The 15,827-nt window shown below is 52.1% G+C and overlaps 8 protein-coding genes across 8 annotated transcripts; 5 read left to right on the plus strand and 3 right to left on the minus strand.

The window, feature by feature from the left end:
- Window positions 1–1,104: 1,104 nt before the first annotated feature.
- Window positions 1,105–1,566, plus strand: QC763_213430 (uncharacterized protein; the record flags this gene model as incomplete). Its single annotated transcript, XM_062910384.1, has 1 exon — window positions 1,105–1,566. One exon carries the CDS (start codon window positions 1,105–1,107, stop codon window positions 1,564–1,566), a length of 462 nt encoding a protein of 153 aa, XP_062769295.1.
- A 573-nt stretch (window positions 1,567–2,139) lies between these two features.
- On the plus strand, window positions 2,140–3,560 carry QC763_213440 (uncharacterized protein; the record flags this gene model as incomplete). The annotated part of the gene is made up of 2 exons (XM_062910385.1): window positions 2,140–2,548; window positions 2,622–3,560. Exons 1-2 carry the CDS (start codon window positions 2,384–2,386, stop codon window positions 3,558–3,560), a joined length of 1,104 nt encoding a protein of 367 aa, XP_062769296.1. The 5' UTR covers window positions 2,140–2,383.
- A 324-nt stretch (window positions 3,561–3,884) lies between these two features.
- On the plus strand, window positions 3,885–4,766 carry QC763_213450 (uncharacterized protein; the record flags this gene model as incomplete). The annotated part of the gene is made up of 2 exons (XM_062910386.1): window positions 3,885–4,102; window positions 4,160–4,766. 2 exons carry the CDS (start codon window positions 3,885–3,887, stop codon window positions 4,764–4,766), a joined length of 825 nt encoding a protein of 274 aa, XP_062769297.1.
- A 13-nt stretch (window positions 4,767–4,779) lies between these two features.
- On the minus strand, window positions 4,780–6,837 carry QC763_213460 (uncharacterized protein; the record flags this gene model as incomplete). The annotated part of the gene is made up of 1 exon (XM_062910387.1): window positions 4,780–6,837. One exon carries the CDS (start codon window positions 6,835–6,837, stop codon window positions 4,780–4,782), a length of 2,058 nt encoding a protein of 685 aa, XP_062769298.1.
- A 341-nt stretch (window positions 6,838–7,178) lies between these two features.
- On the plus strand, window positions 7,179–9,643 carry QC763_213470 (uncharacterized protein). Its single transcript, XM_062910388.1, has 3 exons — window positions 7,179–8,534; window positions 8,590–8,910; window positions 8,967–9,643. The coding sequence occupies exons 1-3, from the start codon at window positions 7,588–7,590 to the stop codon at window positions 9,535–9,537; spliced, it is 1,839 nt and encodes a 612-aa protein (XP_062769299.1). The 5' UTR covers window positions 7,179–7,587; the 3' UTR covers window positions 9,538–9,643.
- A 59-nt stretch (window positions 9,644–9,702) lies between these two features.
- QC763_0044720 (uncharacterized protein) lies at window positions 9,703–11,232 on the minus strand. The gene is made up of 3 exons (XM_062905671.1): window positions 10,092–11,232; window positions 9,845–10,017; window positions 9,703–9,785 (listed from the first exon to the last, which is right to left on the minus strand). The coding sequence occupies exons 1-3, from the start codon at window positions 10,901–10,903 to the stop codon at window positions 9,754–9,756; spliced, it is 1,017 nt and encodes a 338-aa protein (XP_062769300.1). The 5' UTR covers window positions 10,904–11,232; the 3' UTR covers window positions 9,703–9,753.
- Window positions 11,233–11,591: 359 nt separating this feature from the next.
- Window positions 11,592–12,862, plus strand: QC763_213490 (uncharacterized protein). The gene is made up of 3 exons (XM_062910389.1): window positions 11,592–12,015; window positions 12,084–12,545; window positions 12,604–12,862. The coding sequence occupies exons 1-3, from the start codon at window positions 11,645–11,647 to the stop codon at window positions 12,719–12,721; spliced, it is 951 nt and encodes a 316-aa protein (XP_062769301.1). The 5' UTR covers window positions 11,592–11,644; the 3' UTR covers window positions 12,722–12,862.
- QC763_0044740 (uncharacterized protein) lies at window positions 12,805–15,761 on the minus strand (the record flags this gene model as incomplete). The annotated part of the gene is made up of 8 exons (XM_062905672.1): window positions 15,585–15,761; window positions 14,600–15,175; window positions 14,407–14,517; window positions 14,019–14,345; window positions 13,602–13,946; window positions 13,306–13,526; window positions 12,874–13,223; window positions 12,805–12,809 (listed from the first exon to the last, which is right to left on the minus strand). Exons 5-8 carry the CDS (start codon window positions 13,851–13,853, stop codon window positions 12,805–12,807), a joined length of 828 nt encoding a protein of 275 aa, XP_062769302.1. The 5' UTR covers window positions 13,854–13,946; window positions 14,019–14,345; window positions 14,407–14,517; window positions 14,600–15,175; window positions 15,585–15,761.
- Between the last annotated feature and the right edge of the window lie 66 nt (window positions 15,762–15,827).

Below are 15,827 nucleotides of genomic sequence, written 5' to 3' on the forward strand. Positions count from 1 at the left end.
ACAGACAGCGGAATGCCAGGGTCTCATGGTCCCCACTTCAATATCTGTGGTTTTTGAACAATGGCTCTGTTTTCGGAAGGCAGAAACCCATGTCCTTTGTGTGTTGTAATAGCCAAGCACGCATTCCAGGCTGTGTGCTTTGCTTTCCCTTTTATATTACACCCAGCAACACCAAGGATCGCAACCTCACAACGCTTGAACGATGAACGCTAAAAAAATGAATATTGGTGTGAGTCTTTTGCTGAGTCCCACATTATGGTTCTTTGGTCTGAGCACTGTGACTCCAGGGGTGATGGCTGGGTCGATTTCGAACCCGTGGAAGGGACAGCCAGCAAGGCCAGCGACCTGTCACCTAGAGGCTGAGACTCTAGTGACTGCACAACGGCTAGACTCTGCCTTTGCATTGTCATTTCCCCTGTTTGACACATCCCCTATCTTACCCGGATTCGATGCCACAACACAAGGAGCAAGCAACGATGCTGTTCTACGCCGCATCGTCACGACGATGACAACAATTTCCAGAGACAGGCGAGACTGTGGCGGTGACAGGACTACTGGCAGTTCCGGTGTCAGCCTACAATACCATTCCTGTAGTGTCGTGGCAGCATGGAACCATCCTCTCTTTCGACCAGGTGCCTTCCCATATGGTGAAGCTCTCCGATACAAACTACAACGTGACCGACGATGCCGACTCCCTGGAAACTTTGTTTAATATCCAGCGATTTGCAGCGAACGGGTTTGCCGCATTGCGGCGGATTACATCGGCAAGGGCCCACTTCAGGAAGGGCGTGGCGAGGCCTATGTCGTCAAGGGCGCAACTACGCAAACGGGTGTGGATATTCTCAACGCTCGGCTCGCCGCGCTGGAGGATCTTGGTTTGACAACGGCGAACTGGTCCCACATGGCTGGTCCCAGGGTGCCCTCAACACGCTATGGTTGCATCAAGCTCTCCGCTCCGATGGAATCGATATTGAAGCGACGGTTGTTGCCAGTCCCTTCAGTGATCTTGATTAAGTATGGCGGTATTGGTCTGGGAAGGTCATTTTCCCACTGCCGGAGGGTTTCGAGAGCTACCCTCCCCTGGCTGCCTGGATTGCGCCTTGCATGATTGTGGCTCTTGGTAGCTACGAGCTGTACTACAATCTCTCAGGCCTGGAGACGGCGGTGCGGCCTCAATATCGGGAACTAGCAGAAAGCAATTGGCAAGAATATAACATCAGCGCCATTGATCCCTCAAACTCTCCCAACAGTACCAACCTATTGGCGGATAGCTTCTGGAAAGGCTACACGAACGATCACATCAGTGCGCTACAACGGCAACTGATCAGAAATGCAGCCATAGACTGGGAATACGATAGCCCCATTCGTTTCTACTATGGTCTTGCCGACGAAGTTGTCCATCCGGCGATGGTGACGCGAACAGTTGCTGCTGGGGGCAGGTATGCCCCTGCAATCCAGGTCGCCAGGGCTAGCCACCGGGCGACATTTCTTGCCGGGCTGTATGGCAGCGGAGCATCGCTTGATGGCTTCGATAACGTGTTGTCTTGGTTTCAGAGCAAAGCTTAGTTGGGCACTCGCTGAGCTTGATAGGAGGATAGGTATTGAATGATAAGCTGCCCGATAATTGTAAAATACCTGCCATGAAAGTCATCCAAAGTAGGTAGCCATTCCCAAAATGTCCTTACTTCAACTCAGGTCAAAGATGAAGGGTCTCACGTGGTATCGCGCCTATTTTGGTGTGTTCAAAATCTCCGCGGTCGCGAAACATGGGTCGGTCATGTTTCCATCCACAAATGCACATGCCCTCTGCTGTCCTTTTCTTCGGTATTTCTCTTCCAGGTTTGCACCAAACTCCACTGTGGGGTTTCAGTGGTCGACATTGGCCATGTCATCGCTTCGACCACCTTTTTGGAGCTTCTGACGAGGTACATGACATCGGAGACATTATGCTTCACCAAGTGTCGCACGCTTATCGATTTCGCACGGCTGCATCGGCACCTGGAAAGTGGGCGCCCGTTTTTAAACTTGACAGGGACGACTGTGGTGTCGTGCAAGGCACCTGCCGACTAGCCGTAGCGTTCCAACAGGTCCGGGGACGGCCCGGGGACGGCCCGGGGATAGCAGCACACTGACGTCAATGCCACAATGAGCTGAAGGAGAGCAAGTAGAGCTCCGTGATATATCTTTGTGTTTGTGGCCAGTCTTGCACTTCCTGCAGATATTGTCGACATTATCTTTTGGGGAAGCTGCCGGTCACCCTACCTTTCGCAGTGCCCTCCTCAATACACCAGCATTCGACCAACACCATCGGTTAGCTGGGACACTATTGACTGAAAAAAAGTTCCCATCACTCGCCATCACTCCAAGTTCTGCGATAATAAACATGGGCAACTTCCTCAATCGCAAGCCGGTCCCGGCCTCGGATGCGAACCATCACACCCATAGCGACTTGCACTCAGCGTCTTCTCGACCGAGTGTCGGTCAGTGGTTCAAGGCTACATGGCTGGATATCTTGACCATGGCTGCCCTTGGCGCCGTTGGTCTGGGTGTAAGGATTCTTCTCTGGGCTCCTGCTGAGCTCCTGACGTTTGGGTCTAGTTACTGACAGAGGACTCACTCAGGTTTATCACGCGAAACCAGCCCCGACCCGTTCGTTCCCCGTCACGTTTGCCGACGGCGAGATCGTCTACCCCGAGTTCGGCTACCCTCTTCGCAAGGAGATCATTCCGATCTGGCTCGCTGCGTTTCTGGCTTCTGTCATTCCCATTGTCATCATGCTGGTCATGCAGATCCGAATCCGATCGTTTTGGGACTTCAACAACGCAGTCATTGGCTTGCTGTACAGCCTAATCACCGCCGCCGTGTTCCAAGTTTTCATCAAGTGGCTCATCGGTGGCCTTCGCCCTCACTTCCTTGCCGTTTGCCAACCGGATTTGTCTCTGGCTTCTAATGCGGCCGGTGTCCAGGGAGCTGGGTACAATGGACGGGGATACACAGGCATCTACTATACCAAGCAAATCTGCACCGGCGATGAAGATGAGATCAACGACTCGCTGGAAAGTATGCCCAGCGGGCACACCACTGCCGCCTTTGCAGGCCTGATCTTCCTCAGTCTCTACCTGAACGGCAAGCTGAAAGTATTCTCGGATTATCACCCTGCCATGTGGAAGCTGGTCGTTCTGTACGCACCTGTCCTCGGGGCCTGCTTGATCGGAGGCGCGCTTACTATCGACGAGTACCACAACTGGTACGACGTTTTCGCCGGCGCTGTTATTGGAACTGTTTTTGCTTTCAGCGCTTACCGGATGACGTATGCCTCGATTTGGGACTGGAGGTGGAACCACGTCCCGTTGAACCGCACAACGTCTTTTACCTTTGGACATGGCGGCCAGCAATACTTGGACGTGGGAACATTTACGAGACGGGGCGCTTGGGGAGAGAAGCACGGCCTGACTGGTCATCATGATGGGACGGCTGCTCACCACCATGCGGCTCCTATCGGGGCGACTACCGGAACGAATATTCCTCAGAACGGTGTCCATGGCGACAATATGGTATAGTGAGCAATGATAGGTATGGAATTGTGTTTCAGGGTAATGCGGAGCGGGAAACAAAGCCGGGTGGGTGAGGTAGTGTAACCCCAAAGCAGGATGGAATTGGAATGGAAGCTTGCGGTCGAGGGTGGAGACCATGGGAATTATTGCCGAGAGGCACAACCCCTCCTTTCATGTCACGATGAGTTGCTTTCTCATTGACTGATCTTTGATTTGAGATCATTTGATACCACAAAAAATTGCAATTTTCTCTCTTACCCAAGAAACCAAAATATCCTTATTGAAAGTCATTAATCAACCACGTAGAACAATCACCACTTTAACCTCACTATGCCGTTCCCATACAAGACGGTGCTCATCACAGGAGCAACATCAGGCATCGGTCTTGCACTGGCCGAGCGCATGATATCTGCGGGCATTTTTGTCATTGCAATTGGCCGTCGCAAAGATCGTCTTGAAGCCCTGGTTGAGAAACATGGCAGCGAGAAAGTCGCTGTTGAGCCATTTGATGTGTCAGACTTGGACGCCATGCCCGCGTGGGTTGAGCAGTAAGCTACATCAATCCTTTCGTGTTAGCCTATTCGTTGACCGTGATCTTTTTTTAGGATCACATCCAAGTACCCCCGTCTCGACTCCATCATTCTCAACGCCGGCTTCCAGCGGTCCCTCGACTTCACGTCCCCGTGCACCATCTCCTTGTCGTCCGTCTCAGCCGAGCTCACCACCAATTATCTCTCCCCCCTCCACATGGTCTCCCTTTTTCTCCCGCACCTGATCTCGCTCGCCCCATCCCCGACGTCCATTGTTCTTGTCTCCTCAGGTCTCGCTGTCCTCCCCCTGCCCCGATGCGCAAATTACTCCGCCACCAAAGCCGCCGTGCACAGTCTGGCTTGGTCACTCCGGTGCCAGCTTTCCGGTCCGGAATCACCTCATACCCACCACATCAAGGTAATTGAGATCATGCCGCCGGCCGTGCAGACAGAGTTGCATCCCCAGCAAAAGGACTTGGTAGAGGCGGGGCAGGATCAGCCCGGGATTGAGCTGGAGAGGTATATCGAGGAGACGTGGGTGGACTTGGTGGTGGGGGAGGAGGAAAAAGAGGAGATTGTGCATAGTGTGTTGAGGGAGAGGTTGGAGGCGGTAGAGGGGCCGAGGAAGGGGGCGTGGGAAGGGTTTGTGAGGGCTATGAGGGGGGCTGGGTTGAGGTTTTGAGGTTGTGGGGCATTTAGTCGTCCAAGTCGCAAGGGTCATCATCATCCTCCATCTCCCCCATGTATTTCCATTCTATTTCGTCTGGGTGGTTGTTTTCCAGTAGCTCCTTTTCCACCAATGAGATTTCCAGCTGGACGTGTCTGGAGATTGTTAATTCATCTGCTGTTGCCTGCCTTAACCAACAGTTTGCCGCCGTGTCTTGCGCGGGATCATCGCTGAACGGTTGGCCTTCTAGTCTTGGAGGGCTGTTGGGAGAGAGGGGTGTTGGTTTAGCCGTCACCTGCACCAGCAAGTTGTCTCCGAACGGCGCCGTATGAGGATAATCGACCTCAGAGTCCAAGTCAAAGCCTGTATGAATATCTTTGTTCAAGAACTTGAGAAGATGTTCTGGTCTTGGTGCATCTCCGTCAATACTACTTCCCGGTTTTGGTCCATTACTTTGGTTCAAAATATCCACCCACCGCTCTGGTCGAGGAAGTTTCCTGTCAATGAGCCAGATGCCGAAGCGGGGGAATGGCGGACAAAAATAGACCACCAACAGGTAGAAGATGGGCGAAGAACTGGTCCCGGTGACACCCAGAATTTGAATGTATAACGTCCCGTTTGTCATTAAAGCTCCTCCGTCTTTGAGCATGATGGTCCCGAAATAGTCCATGTCTGCGAAACCGAGGAGTCCTGCATCGGAGCTGCTGGAAATGGCCCTAGGTGCCACAAAAGACCACTGTTGGTGACCGTCTTTATCTGGCCTGTATCCGGATGATTTCCGCAAGAGCAAGGATGCCAAGCGCGAGCTTTTGGCGTGAACCGTAAGTAGAGTGGTTGATGGATTGATGAGGGCCGAGGGCTTGGGGTGAGTGAGGGTAATACTATGCCGGCCCAAGCTTTGCCATTTTCCTCTAAGCAATCTGGTGGTGTCCATGAACTCCTGCCACGAATATAGGGATCCAGTTCTCAGTACCTCGTAGACGGGATGTCCAATGCTGGTGGCGGCCAAGGGCAAGATCATCGGGTCGTCTGGCTCGCTGGTCCGCGCGCAGTTTAATTTGATCGCATAGAGAGCCGGGGTCCGTGAATTCGAAAGCCGTTGCTGATATTTTGAACCTTCGTCTTCGAATCGTTGAAAGAGTTCAACTTTGAGGCTGATGCCGCCATTGGAAATGCCGACATTCCTGGGCCCTTTATCAAAACGAATGACTGCTAGCCCGTTGGATTCAGAAAATGCTTCGGGAGATTCTGCAAACAAGCTCTCCCGTACCATCCACTCAGGATATCGGCCTCGTCCCCCCATGCGTTCAGCAAATGAGTATGCATTGGTGGAGAATACTGACCCTTTTCGGGTAGTCCAGAGAAGAACCGTTTCATCGTTGAACAGGCGTATCAGCTCGTGCTGGAGGCGAACAAACGCATTCTTGCCTTCACCATAGAGGAGGGGCATGTGAACGCCTAGGAGACCCATCATACTGTAAGCCCTGTCCTCGATCTTTGTTGTCTGGCGTTTAGAAGCCCACGAGAGCACTGTTGCTATGGAACACGACCTAAAATTCTGGATATCCTTTTGTTCGATCGTGGTTGCATATGCTACTGCAAGTGTGCACGTTTCCCTGGAGCCAACGATGTTCCAATCTGAGTCGACAAAAGCCAAGAATGACGGAGCAAGCAGCTCCTGTTGAGTCCATCCCCTCGTGAACCAGCGACTTTGGACCACCTCGGAATTGCGAGGCCGTGACTTTCCATCACTGCAATAATGTGGAGGGACATCCTCCAGAAAGGCGTAACAGATCTGAGCCTCTTCATACCAGCGGAACATGGAGTTGATGGCCTCTCCAAATTCATAGCTGTCGGCCTTGTTGATGCAACACGTGTCGATCCAGACGTACTGCCATCCCTGGGATCGTGCGAGTTCGCAACAGTTCTTGACCTTTTGCCAGCCCTTGAGCGATGTTCGCGCAGAGCTCGAGATGTCATTGAAGGTGACCTCCTGCTCTCCCCATGTGTGTGATAGAATGGCATATTGGGGCATGTTGTTGAGGAACTGCTCAAGTTTGAGGGTTGTAGTGTTGAGAAATCTCATTTTGGGAGTCACCACTGATTCAATAGCAGGAGGGCACCAAGATGAAAAGAAAACGAAAAAGGCAAAGAAAAAAGAGGAAAAGTGTTATGGAAAGTAAACACACGCCCAAGACAGAAACTGCAGATAGAAGTAGTCCCGAACCAAGAAGCTAAGCGCTGAGGCTGAACAAAACCAGTGCGGCACGCAGCACAGTCACCTCCTGTCCCAAGCCACAACTCATCACGACGACTCTTAGACAGGCAAGTTGGCGGCGTGGGTTGGAGTTGCCGCCCGCCAATGAGAGCCGCTCTGGCAGCGACGAATTTCCTAGCAACAAGCGAGCGGCCATGCAACCCAAACAACTTTTTGTCGACCTCTTCGACGTGCTTTCGGTGCCTGCATATCTTCATAGCGAGGACATGACATGTGTTTGATCAACAGTTCCTCACGCCATCCTGCCCCTCGACGTCGGTGTGCCCATCCCGTGGATTTTCCCGTTGCTTGTCGGGCGGCTCCCGTGGGACAGGGAACGGGGAAATCCTTCCCACCCACGAAGCTTCTTTAAACTTCAAATACCCCTGAATAAAACCGCCAAGGCACTACACATTCATCATGGAGCCGGTAACTGGCCTACTGTTCCGCTACCGAGATTGGCAGCGGCTCAACCACCCCCACAGGGCTGATGATCAAAAGCCAGGCCAACAACTTCTCATCGCGTCGAATGCTTTTCGTCTTTTTCACGCAAACATCTAGATTGAAAAGACCAGCACGATGGCGCCGCACCGACTGACCAGCGCTCTCCTGACATCATTGTTGGCCACAATCCTGACCGCTGGGACAACGGACGCTGCCCTTCTCGACGTTCCTTCACCAAAGAACTATGTCAGACGGGCCCTCGCCCGCGCTATCGTACTAAACAATCACGTTTACATTGAAGGCGGCCAAATCACTCAGTACGAGGACGGCTTCAGCTCCATTCGCGGCCGAGTGGAGAACCAGGTCAACTCCACCCTCTCAATTCCCCTGAACGAATCGTGGAAGTCTGAATCAGTCACCATCAAAGCAACCCCGAAACCTTTTGAAAGTCTGGCTAGAAACAGATGGTACTTGTGGACCGATACAAAGAATGGGGTATTCTATGCTTGGGGTGGCTACTGGCCGTTTGGGCTCGAGATGGTGACGGATGAAGTCTACAAGTTCACCGCTGACAGCCGAGGAGGAGGTGAATGGGGCGTGGAAACGCTTCCTAATGGGGTGCGCTTGGATCAAATCAGCCCGGGCGAAGCTGGGGCTGTCACCAGCACCGGCACAATGGGAATCGTCATTGGCGGACAAGCCACTCCTTGGACGCAGTTGGGGAGGGATAACACTCGCCAGCTGTCTGGGATGATAACTTTCGACTTTGAAAGCAAGGCGCTCATGAATGGTACTCAAAAGTTCAGTCCATTTGGGGACACGCCAGTTGTCGGAGCGTCTGCCGAGTTTATTTCAGGGGTTGGGGAGAATGGGATTGTCATAGTCATGGGAGGACACGTGGGAAGAACTGACAAGGAGGTACCACTTGGGGAGATGGACTTTTTCGACATGAGAAATGTCACATTTTTCGATCCCGTGACGAAAGAAACCTGGTCGCAAGTTACCACTGGAGATATTCCTCCTTCACCGAGAATCGGATTTTGCACAGCAGCATTCAGCAGCAAGGAAGGGGGCCACGAGATGTAAGTTGCATGATAGCTCTCCTGAATAACTGGATTCGAATTGCTGACAAGACAGTTTCATCTTTGGTGGCTCAAATGAGCGGGACTACTTGGTGTACGAAGACGCTTACGTTCTCAGCCTGCCCGGATTTGTCTGGACAAAACTCCCAACACCACCAGGCGGCCGGAGAGCTTACCACACATGCGTCGCCGTCGGCAACCGACAAGTCTTGAGCGTCGGCGGTCGTGGCAGAGAGGATGAAATACGAATCCAAGATGCGATCCCTCAGGGGCTCCTTCTGTTCGATATGACAGCGATCGAATGGAAGCTGGAATACGATTCCAACGCCGCCGCCTATGAATCAGCAAATGCCATCAAGGACTGGTATGAGAAGCGGTAAAGAACATCTCTTCATCTACATAATTCATGATCAGTTGCTAACTCAGAGCCAGAACTTCTTCTGATGTTCAATGGTCTTCCGAAGGCGTCGAGCAGCTCTTTGCAACATCTGCCGAGGCCTTATTCACCAGTGGAGACTCGTCAGACTCCCAGTCAGATTCAAATACAGATTCCCCGTCGGGCCCAACAACAACCACGATGCCAGATATATCAGCACCTGCCGGCTTGAGTACGGGAGCAATGGTGGGAATAATACTAGCGGCTGTGATCTGTCTGGCCGCCATCATTGGTGGTTGGCTTTTCTGGCGTCGACGACGAGCTGGTAGACACAACGCGCTCACTGAAATAGATGATCTGGGCGAGCTGGGAGTGGACGGAGCTGTTGATCGCAAGGAGCTGGCCTCGGAGTCACATGTGCGAGAGATGCCCTCTGATGCCCAGGTTGAGGAGCTGCCGACCAAATTTCAGGACACAAAGGTACCTGTTGCCCATTATCACGAGGTCGATGGGGGCCATGATTATGCGGAGCTGCCAACCTACCACCGGCCAAGGCCAAGGGCATCGCAAAACACGCTGCCGCCGGTTGAGTTGGATGCGGGCTATACAGAGAGGGAGCTGATGTAACAGAGCAGATGAGCGAGGTCATTGTACATATTGTTTTGATGAATAAGCCCAGTTGCTTCGAGACTCAGGGGACACCGAGAACGAAGTGATATCACAGCAATCCGGAATCTCAGTAGCGAATCGCTAGGTAGACTGCATTTGTTCACTTCAGTCATCTAACCTCTATCCCCCATACCTCGGTCTTCCCGCTTCGTTAGGTACATGTCCGATCACAATCTACATGACATCGCCAGGAATCTTTTGCAGCCCTTTTCTACTTGTCAGCAAGCACAATCTTCACCAGCATCTCCCAGCGAGGCAAACTTACATCCATCAACATTCTCTGGAACATTCTGTGGCTGAGTGCACCTCATCGCCTCCTCAGACGATTGGGTCTTGAGCTCCTTGCAAACCGCATTGGAACAACGGGCATCGAGCGCGCGCTGCAGAGAGTCTCCCTTCCAGCCAAAGACGTAATCGCCGTGTTGGGAGTACCCAAGCCTGTGGGACAAGTGGTCAGTCACGGTTGGCTCGGCAACAAATCAAGGGGTTAATTAACAAGAGAAGTCACCTACCCGTCACCAGTGCTCCACACAAACGGCTGCGACCCATCCTCGGGCCAGAGGCTCTTGTCGTTGAACGCCTGGGTATCCCACATGACCTCGTACATCAACTGCGGCAGTCTAACCGGGTGCGAGCTCGGGCAGGGGCCGGTGCTCTCGAACGATCCAGTCTGGGGGTACGCCACGTGGCTCTTGTGGTCAGGCGCGTCGAGATTCTTTCCGTCCCAGCAGGTGGGGAACGTGATGGTGGTTCTGATGCCGCCGTCGCAGAACTTGTTGGGGAGGGTGGTGCTGTCGCTTCCTGTGCAGGGGGCTCCGCCTCGGTCGTACCCAGCGCCGAGGCAGCGGTGGCAGAGCTGCTTTTGCATGCCCCTGTTCTGGCGGAGGCCGGCGTCGCCGACGAGCATGCGGAAGCCGGGCTTGAAGGCGGTGACGGTTGTCTTACCGTCGTACGGTGGGATGTAGTAGACTGTCACGCCGCCGTCTGTTCGGAGGCCGACGTTGGGGAACTGCCTCACGCGCTTGTAGGTGCCGTTGCGGGCCTTGAAATAGAGGACGGCGGTCCAGTAGTTGCTAAAGTCCTCACTGAAGGTGCACGAGGTGCAGGTGGAGTTTTTGACGAGGTCGAAGCCTTGCTCAAAGGGCATGTGGGCGTTGAAGGAGTTACCACCGACGATTTGATGGACGTGGGGAGACTGTTCCAAGCCTGGGTTGACGAGGGGGTCGAGGCGGGAGACGACGAGCTGGGAGCAGCCGAAACGTATCATTTGTTGGGCTTGGGCGGCTCCTTGAAGGAGTGCCGCTGCTAGGAGGGTTGACTTCATGATCTTGGTCTGTTTCTCCTGTGCTCCTGAGGCGGATGGTGGTAGGAAGAACGATGGGAGTTTCACCAGCAGGAACAACAAAAGATATCAGCCTCCAAAGACGCTCAACCCGGAAAATCAAATGCAAGAACAGACAACAAGGTAACCTCGTCCTAAATACACAAGAGTCCCATTCCCCGGTTTGGGGTAAAGGACAAACCACATGGCAAAGCCTTCCGTCTACAGCCGCCTCAATGCCCTCTGCTGATACAAAGGCATGTTCGGATAAACCCGAGCCTTGATATTTGCGATGCAAGGGTAATCTACGACTCTTGCTTGGGAGGATCGGCAGATGAAAAGCCTTATACTATGGTGCGTGTGTTCTGTTGGGGTAAGTCTTGGGGAAGGAAAAGGGGGAAGTTTCCCCTCTTTGCTGATCCCGCCTTGGTAATAAGCCAGCCGCAGGTTGCTAATATGGCAGAATAGGAGGGTAAATAACAGTGATAGTCCACGCTCTCGATACGATATGGTGCACATGAGCTACACTTCCTTGCCACATTCTAGAATTGTTGCCATGTGGCTAATCTGCATCTCCGACACGACCAGGATAGCGTTCGGCCTATAAGGGACGGGAACAGAGAGACATGATTTAAATCGATTGCCAGGCACACCCTCTTTTGCATGTGGTTTTAGTGTTCGTGTTGACCTTCCTGATCGACCTATACCCTTACTCAGACGTCACAACATTTTGTGTCTTTCACGATGAGATACCTTGCCGTTGTGCTGTCCGCTGCCGCAGGCGTGCAAGCAGCCAGACAATGCTCAACCACCACAGGGTACACCCACCGGGTACTCGATGCCCGTTACGATGGCCCAGATGTCGATAAGCCAGGCAGCGACCTTGCGACCATCTCGGTCAGTCTCAGCAGTAGCACAACACCTCTTTACGAGTGTGTAGCGCAATGGCCAGAATCATGGAAGGGTTTCCACAATGTCACGGAGAAGCTGATTTGGAGCGATTGCATCTGGACTGGTGCTGGTAGTGGGGCGGACAAGTCGGTGGCTTTTGCGGTGGATTGGAATAAGAAGGTGGTGTATCTGGCTCATGTGTTTGCCTGCAGTGATCGTGAGGGGTTAGTCCATTTTCTCGATTCCCGTTTTCTCTCAGTGCTTGGATCTGACGGCTTTCGTCTAAAACCAGGACCGACGGCCTAGCGACTGGAACGCTCCCTCTTTCCGAGCTTGACTGTGACTACACCGAAGAGGGCAGCGCCTATTGCATCCCCAAGGCGACATCTTCAGGCGCTCGCCCTGACCTCAGAATAAGCACTGTACTTGCCCCCACGGCCCCAGACGCCAACACCGCCTCCTGCTCTGAGATCTCTGAGCAATACCAGTCATGGACACTGGAGAAGTGGCACAGACAGTTTGTCCTTACTCCTGGCAGCTTTGAGCCCAAGGCCGGAACCGATACTGGACCAAGCTTCACTCTCAAGAGCTTGGGCGTGAATGGCGTGACGTTTACTTGTGCCACTACATCTGCCCCAGTTGGTCCCTTTCAGGGGGAGTGCAAGTCGGATGTTACCAAGGCAGTCGCGACGTTCACTTTCGACCCCAAACTCAACATTTTGACTGTCAAGCAAAAGTGGGATTGTGGGGATTCGTAAGTTTTCCAGACGAAGACGAGTTTTTTGCTCAAGGGCTAACCTCATCAATGGCAGTGCCGCGTTGGAGACGGTTGGTGTTGGCTACATGCAGGGTACTTGTGACAGGGGCTTCAACAGTGATGTCTTTACTTGCTCGTCCGAGCCAGTCCTGATTGGAACTGAGGCGTTATAAAAACAGTGGGAAGACTTGGCGAACGATTGGGCTTTTCTGGTTGCTGTTATTCACGCATTTAAATATCCGAGCAAGGGAACCCTTTATCCTGATGTATGAATCTGTGACTCCATGACTACAATCGATTTATTAAACTACAAATCCAAGTGTACCCACCACTTTGCGAGCCACTCTTTCCACTCCCTCAAACCAGCGCTTTGGTGGTGGCCCTTCATCGACTGCTGTGGCTGTGTCCTTGGCAGCGTCAAGTGCGGATAATTTTCTCTTTCGACCTCGACTATCCGCGTCGACCATTTCGCCAAGGGCTGTATCAAAGTCCTGGAGGTCAAGGTCCAAATGTGATGCAAATCTGCTGTTATTCTCATCTGAACGAAATCTGTCGAGCTCCAGATCCAGCTCCAAATCCACCACTGTACCATAACGGGCCCAGTAGTTAGGGTCCTCTGCATCCTTACAACTGACAGAAAGCTCGAGCATTTGGGTGTATGTATGATAAATGGTCCTAGAGTTTGCCAATATCAGATGAGCATTTTTCTTCCAGGTACCGTAGGCAGCCGATGAGAGGACCATCAAAACAGACTCACCACGTATCCCGGCCTCCAAGAGGCCACAATCCATCCGGCTGAAACCTTTCAAAGGCGAACCTAGCAATTGACTTCTTGACGGCACACTCCTTGATGAGCTGAACCAAGACTGCCGTGGAGGCAGATTCCTGACAGAGGATGCTAAGCTTCTGGTGTCTGTACCGCTGGATGACTCTAGTTGCAGCGGGCGCACGTGAACCAAGCGTGTCGATGAAGCTCTTCTAACATATGTATCACGGAATTAGTTTCTGTATCCGCCCGTTCTCGAATAATAAAGCGGGAATTTGTGTACTGACCAGCCCTTTCAGGCTTCCATGATTCCAGTCTTTGGTTGTTTTCCTGAATTTCTCGACAGATGTATACACGATACGCAAGGCGCACAAAACAATAGCGGGATCATAAGCTTCTCGCGGATATGTGTCCTCAGGACTAAGCGTCTTGTTGATGAGGTAGAACAACCTGAACGCAAGATCTTCAACATGATGTGCCAGTGCATACATCAGTTCGAGGATGAGGTTCTTGCCCATGATAGGCCCGATGCTCTTCATTCAAGACAATCGTTCATAGTGAATCAGGTGAGTGTTCCAGTTGAAGAGAAGCCCGAGATAAAAGGCACACCGCGACGAGGCAACTATGACCCTCTGCTGATGAGGCATTAGCAAAGACAGGCCTCAACGTTATATCACACCTTACGTGGAAATGGAGATACATACGTCAAGTTCCGATAAGGCTTGCATCTCCCGTCCGGGAGCCATTCCATTTGCGAAGACATCCAACAAGGTCGCAGAAAGTGAGGGCTCAACATATGAGTCAGAGGCATCAGCGTAATCTGGCGCGGGACGTTGTGGATAGATGGTTCATGCGAATTGTGTGGCTAGTCATCGAATATGGTGAATAAACCTTGTCTTCACCTCCGCCGTCAATGTGGCAAAGAATGTGGTCGTTTGTTGAGAACCAGCTCTCGAGACTCATGAACCCGTCTTGGAAGGTCACTTTGTCGATCTCCACACGAAGTGAAACCAGAAGCTCGTGGGTGGCCTCTATTTGAACGCAATATTTAGCGACTCAACCTACCGTGAATTCTAATGGCTTTATACTCACTGATGTCAAAAAACATAACCAGGGGCATGGGAAGGTGGTCTTTTATGCCAGTGCTAGGGGTCATTTTGCTTGCCTTCTGAGAAAGTCTGTTGCATCGGCTGCATGGCACTCCTGGAGCCCCATCGCACTATAGACGTTAATCTTACTGGGAAGAGTCTGGGGTCAAGCAGGAAGAAAAGGGTACGGTGCTTACACTGCCGGTTTTCTGTGCAATAACGCACTCTGCACAAACAAACCTTCGTATGCGTTGATTTGACGCCTGGGAATCTATGGCGCCAGGACCAAGCTGATGACCAGCTTTAAAATATACCATCGGGGGCAAGTTCTCAGCTAGCAAGGGAAAAAGTGCCATTCCACCATCCACAACCGGTATGGTGTTGGTCTCAACTGTCTCATAAACACTCGTGCAGTCATATTCGGACACTGGACTTGCCATCGGAGCCATGGAAGGTTTGTTGTTGCCGTGAAGGAGAGGTAAGTCCCAGTCTGAGCTCCCAAGACCACAAATTTGATCCTCCTCAATGCAGCTGACTTGTGAGGGATATTTTGAAGCCTGTATTGCACAGTGTTCGTGTCGATGATCAAAAGAATAGTGTGGATCGGCCCATAGGAGATTTCGTGGCGTTGGTATGCCAGGCCCGATTTGGGATGCATAGTCGCGTGAAGCTGAGTGTTTTCCCGGGGTGCTTTTCCGGGATGGCGTGAAGGTTGCTCGTTCCAGTAGGTCCTCTGCTGGTCGGTTTAGGGGACGGTATGCTTCCTCCTGAATCTGATAAATGGTTAGCGCGGGGGTTTATAAGTCTTAGACACGTTGCAAATGATAATGATGTCTTCTAACCGTAGGTTTAATGAAAGCAAAAGTGAATTCATCGATCTGGTAGTCTCGAAGCCAATCATATGAAGACAAGTCAAGTAAAGCATTAATATCATTGTCGGTCCCGCATGTTAAACCTGGATCTCCTGGGCTGGTCTCCATGATTGTTGTAAGCCAAGACGCAAAGTGAGTGCTAAAGATGATGGGAGTTCGGGTGAGTTTGAAAAGACGTCAGGAAGGCAATGAGGAACAATCTGGGCAGTCATGTCGGTCAAGTTCATAATAAACAGACCCTACCTTGATCTTCAGAAACCAAGTGGCCAAGGTAAGGTAAGGCAAAACAAACGGTCAGCACTATGCTAGCATTTGATTGGCCGAGGGTGCCCGTGGCTTGCTCGCTTCGACGGCCAGCGTCTCGGAGACTGTATATATTCGTATAGAGGAGTCTCTGCCGTCGGGTTTCGCTTGCTGCACACATATGTACGGTTTTAACGACACAATCACCGTCGATCTTGTCACTGGTAAGTTTGCTTTTTACCGATTATCAGTGATGATGGTGCTATTCTCGCCCTACCGCTATCGCCGCATGATGACTCCATCCGAATTT

Source organism: Podospora pseudopauciseta (genome assembly GCF_035222475.1).
Source record: "Podospora pseudopauciseta strain CBS 411.78 chromosome 2 map unlocalized CBS411.78m_2, whole genome shotgun sequence".
NCBI lineage: Eukaryota > Fungi > Ascomycota > Sordariomycetes > Sordariales > Podosporaceae > Podospora > Podospora pseudopauciseta.

Bases quoted from the DNA above. Each gene is read 5' to 3' on its own strand.
- QC763_213470 (XM_062910388.1), top strand. From the start codon at position 7,588: ATGGCGCCGCACCGACTGACCAGCGCTCTCCTGACATCATTGTTGGCC. The intron at 8,535-8,589 runs GTAAGTTGCATG...CTGACAAGACAG, and splicing joins AAGGAAGGGGGCCACGAGAT to TTTCATCTTTGGTGGCTCAA. The intron at 8,911-8,966 runs GTAAAGAACATC...ACTCAGAGCCAG, and splicing joins AAGGACTGGTATGAGAAGCG to AACTTCTTCTGATGTTCAAT.
- QC763_0044720 (XM_062905671.1), bottom strand. From the start codon at position 10,903: ATGAAGTCAACCCTCCTAGCAGCGGCACTCCTTCAAGGAGCCGCCCAA. The intron at 10,018-10,091 runs GTAGGTGACTTC...CTTGTCCCACAG, and splicing joins GTGTGGAGCACTGGTGACGG to GCTTGGGTACTCCCAACACG. The intron at 9,786-9,844 runs GTAAGTTTGCCT...CAAGTAGAAAAG, and splicing joins TCCAGAGAATGTTGATGGAT to GGCTGCAAAAGATTCCTGGC.
- QC763_213490 (XM_062910389.1), top strand. From the start codon at position 11,645: ATGAGATACCTTGCCGTTGTGCTGTCCGCTGCCGCAGGCGTGCAAGCA. The intron at 12,016-12,083 runs GTTAGTCCATTT...GTCTAAAACCAG, and splicing joins GCCTGCAGTGATCGTGAGGG to GACCGACGGCCTAGCGACTG. The intron at 12,546-12,603 runs GTAAGTTTTCCA...CATCAATGGCAG, and splicing joins AAGTGGGATTGTGGGGATTC to TGCCGCGTTGGAGACGGTTG.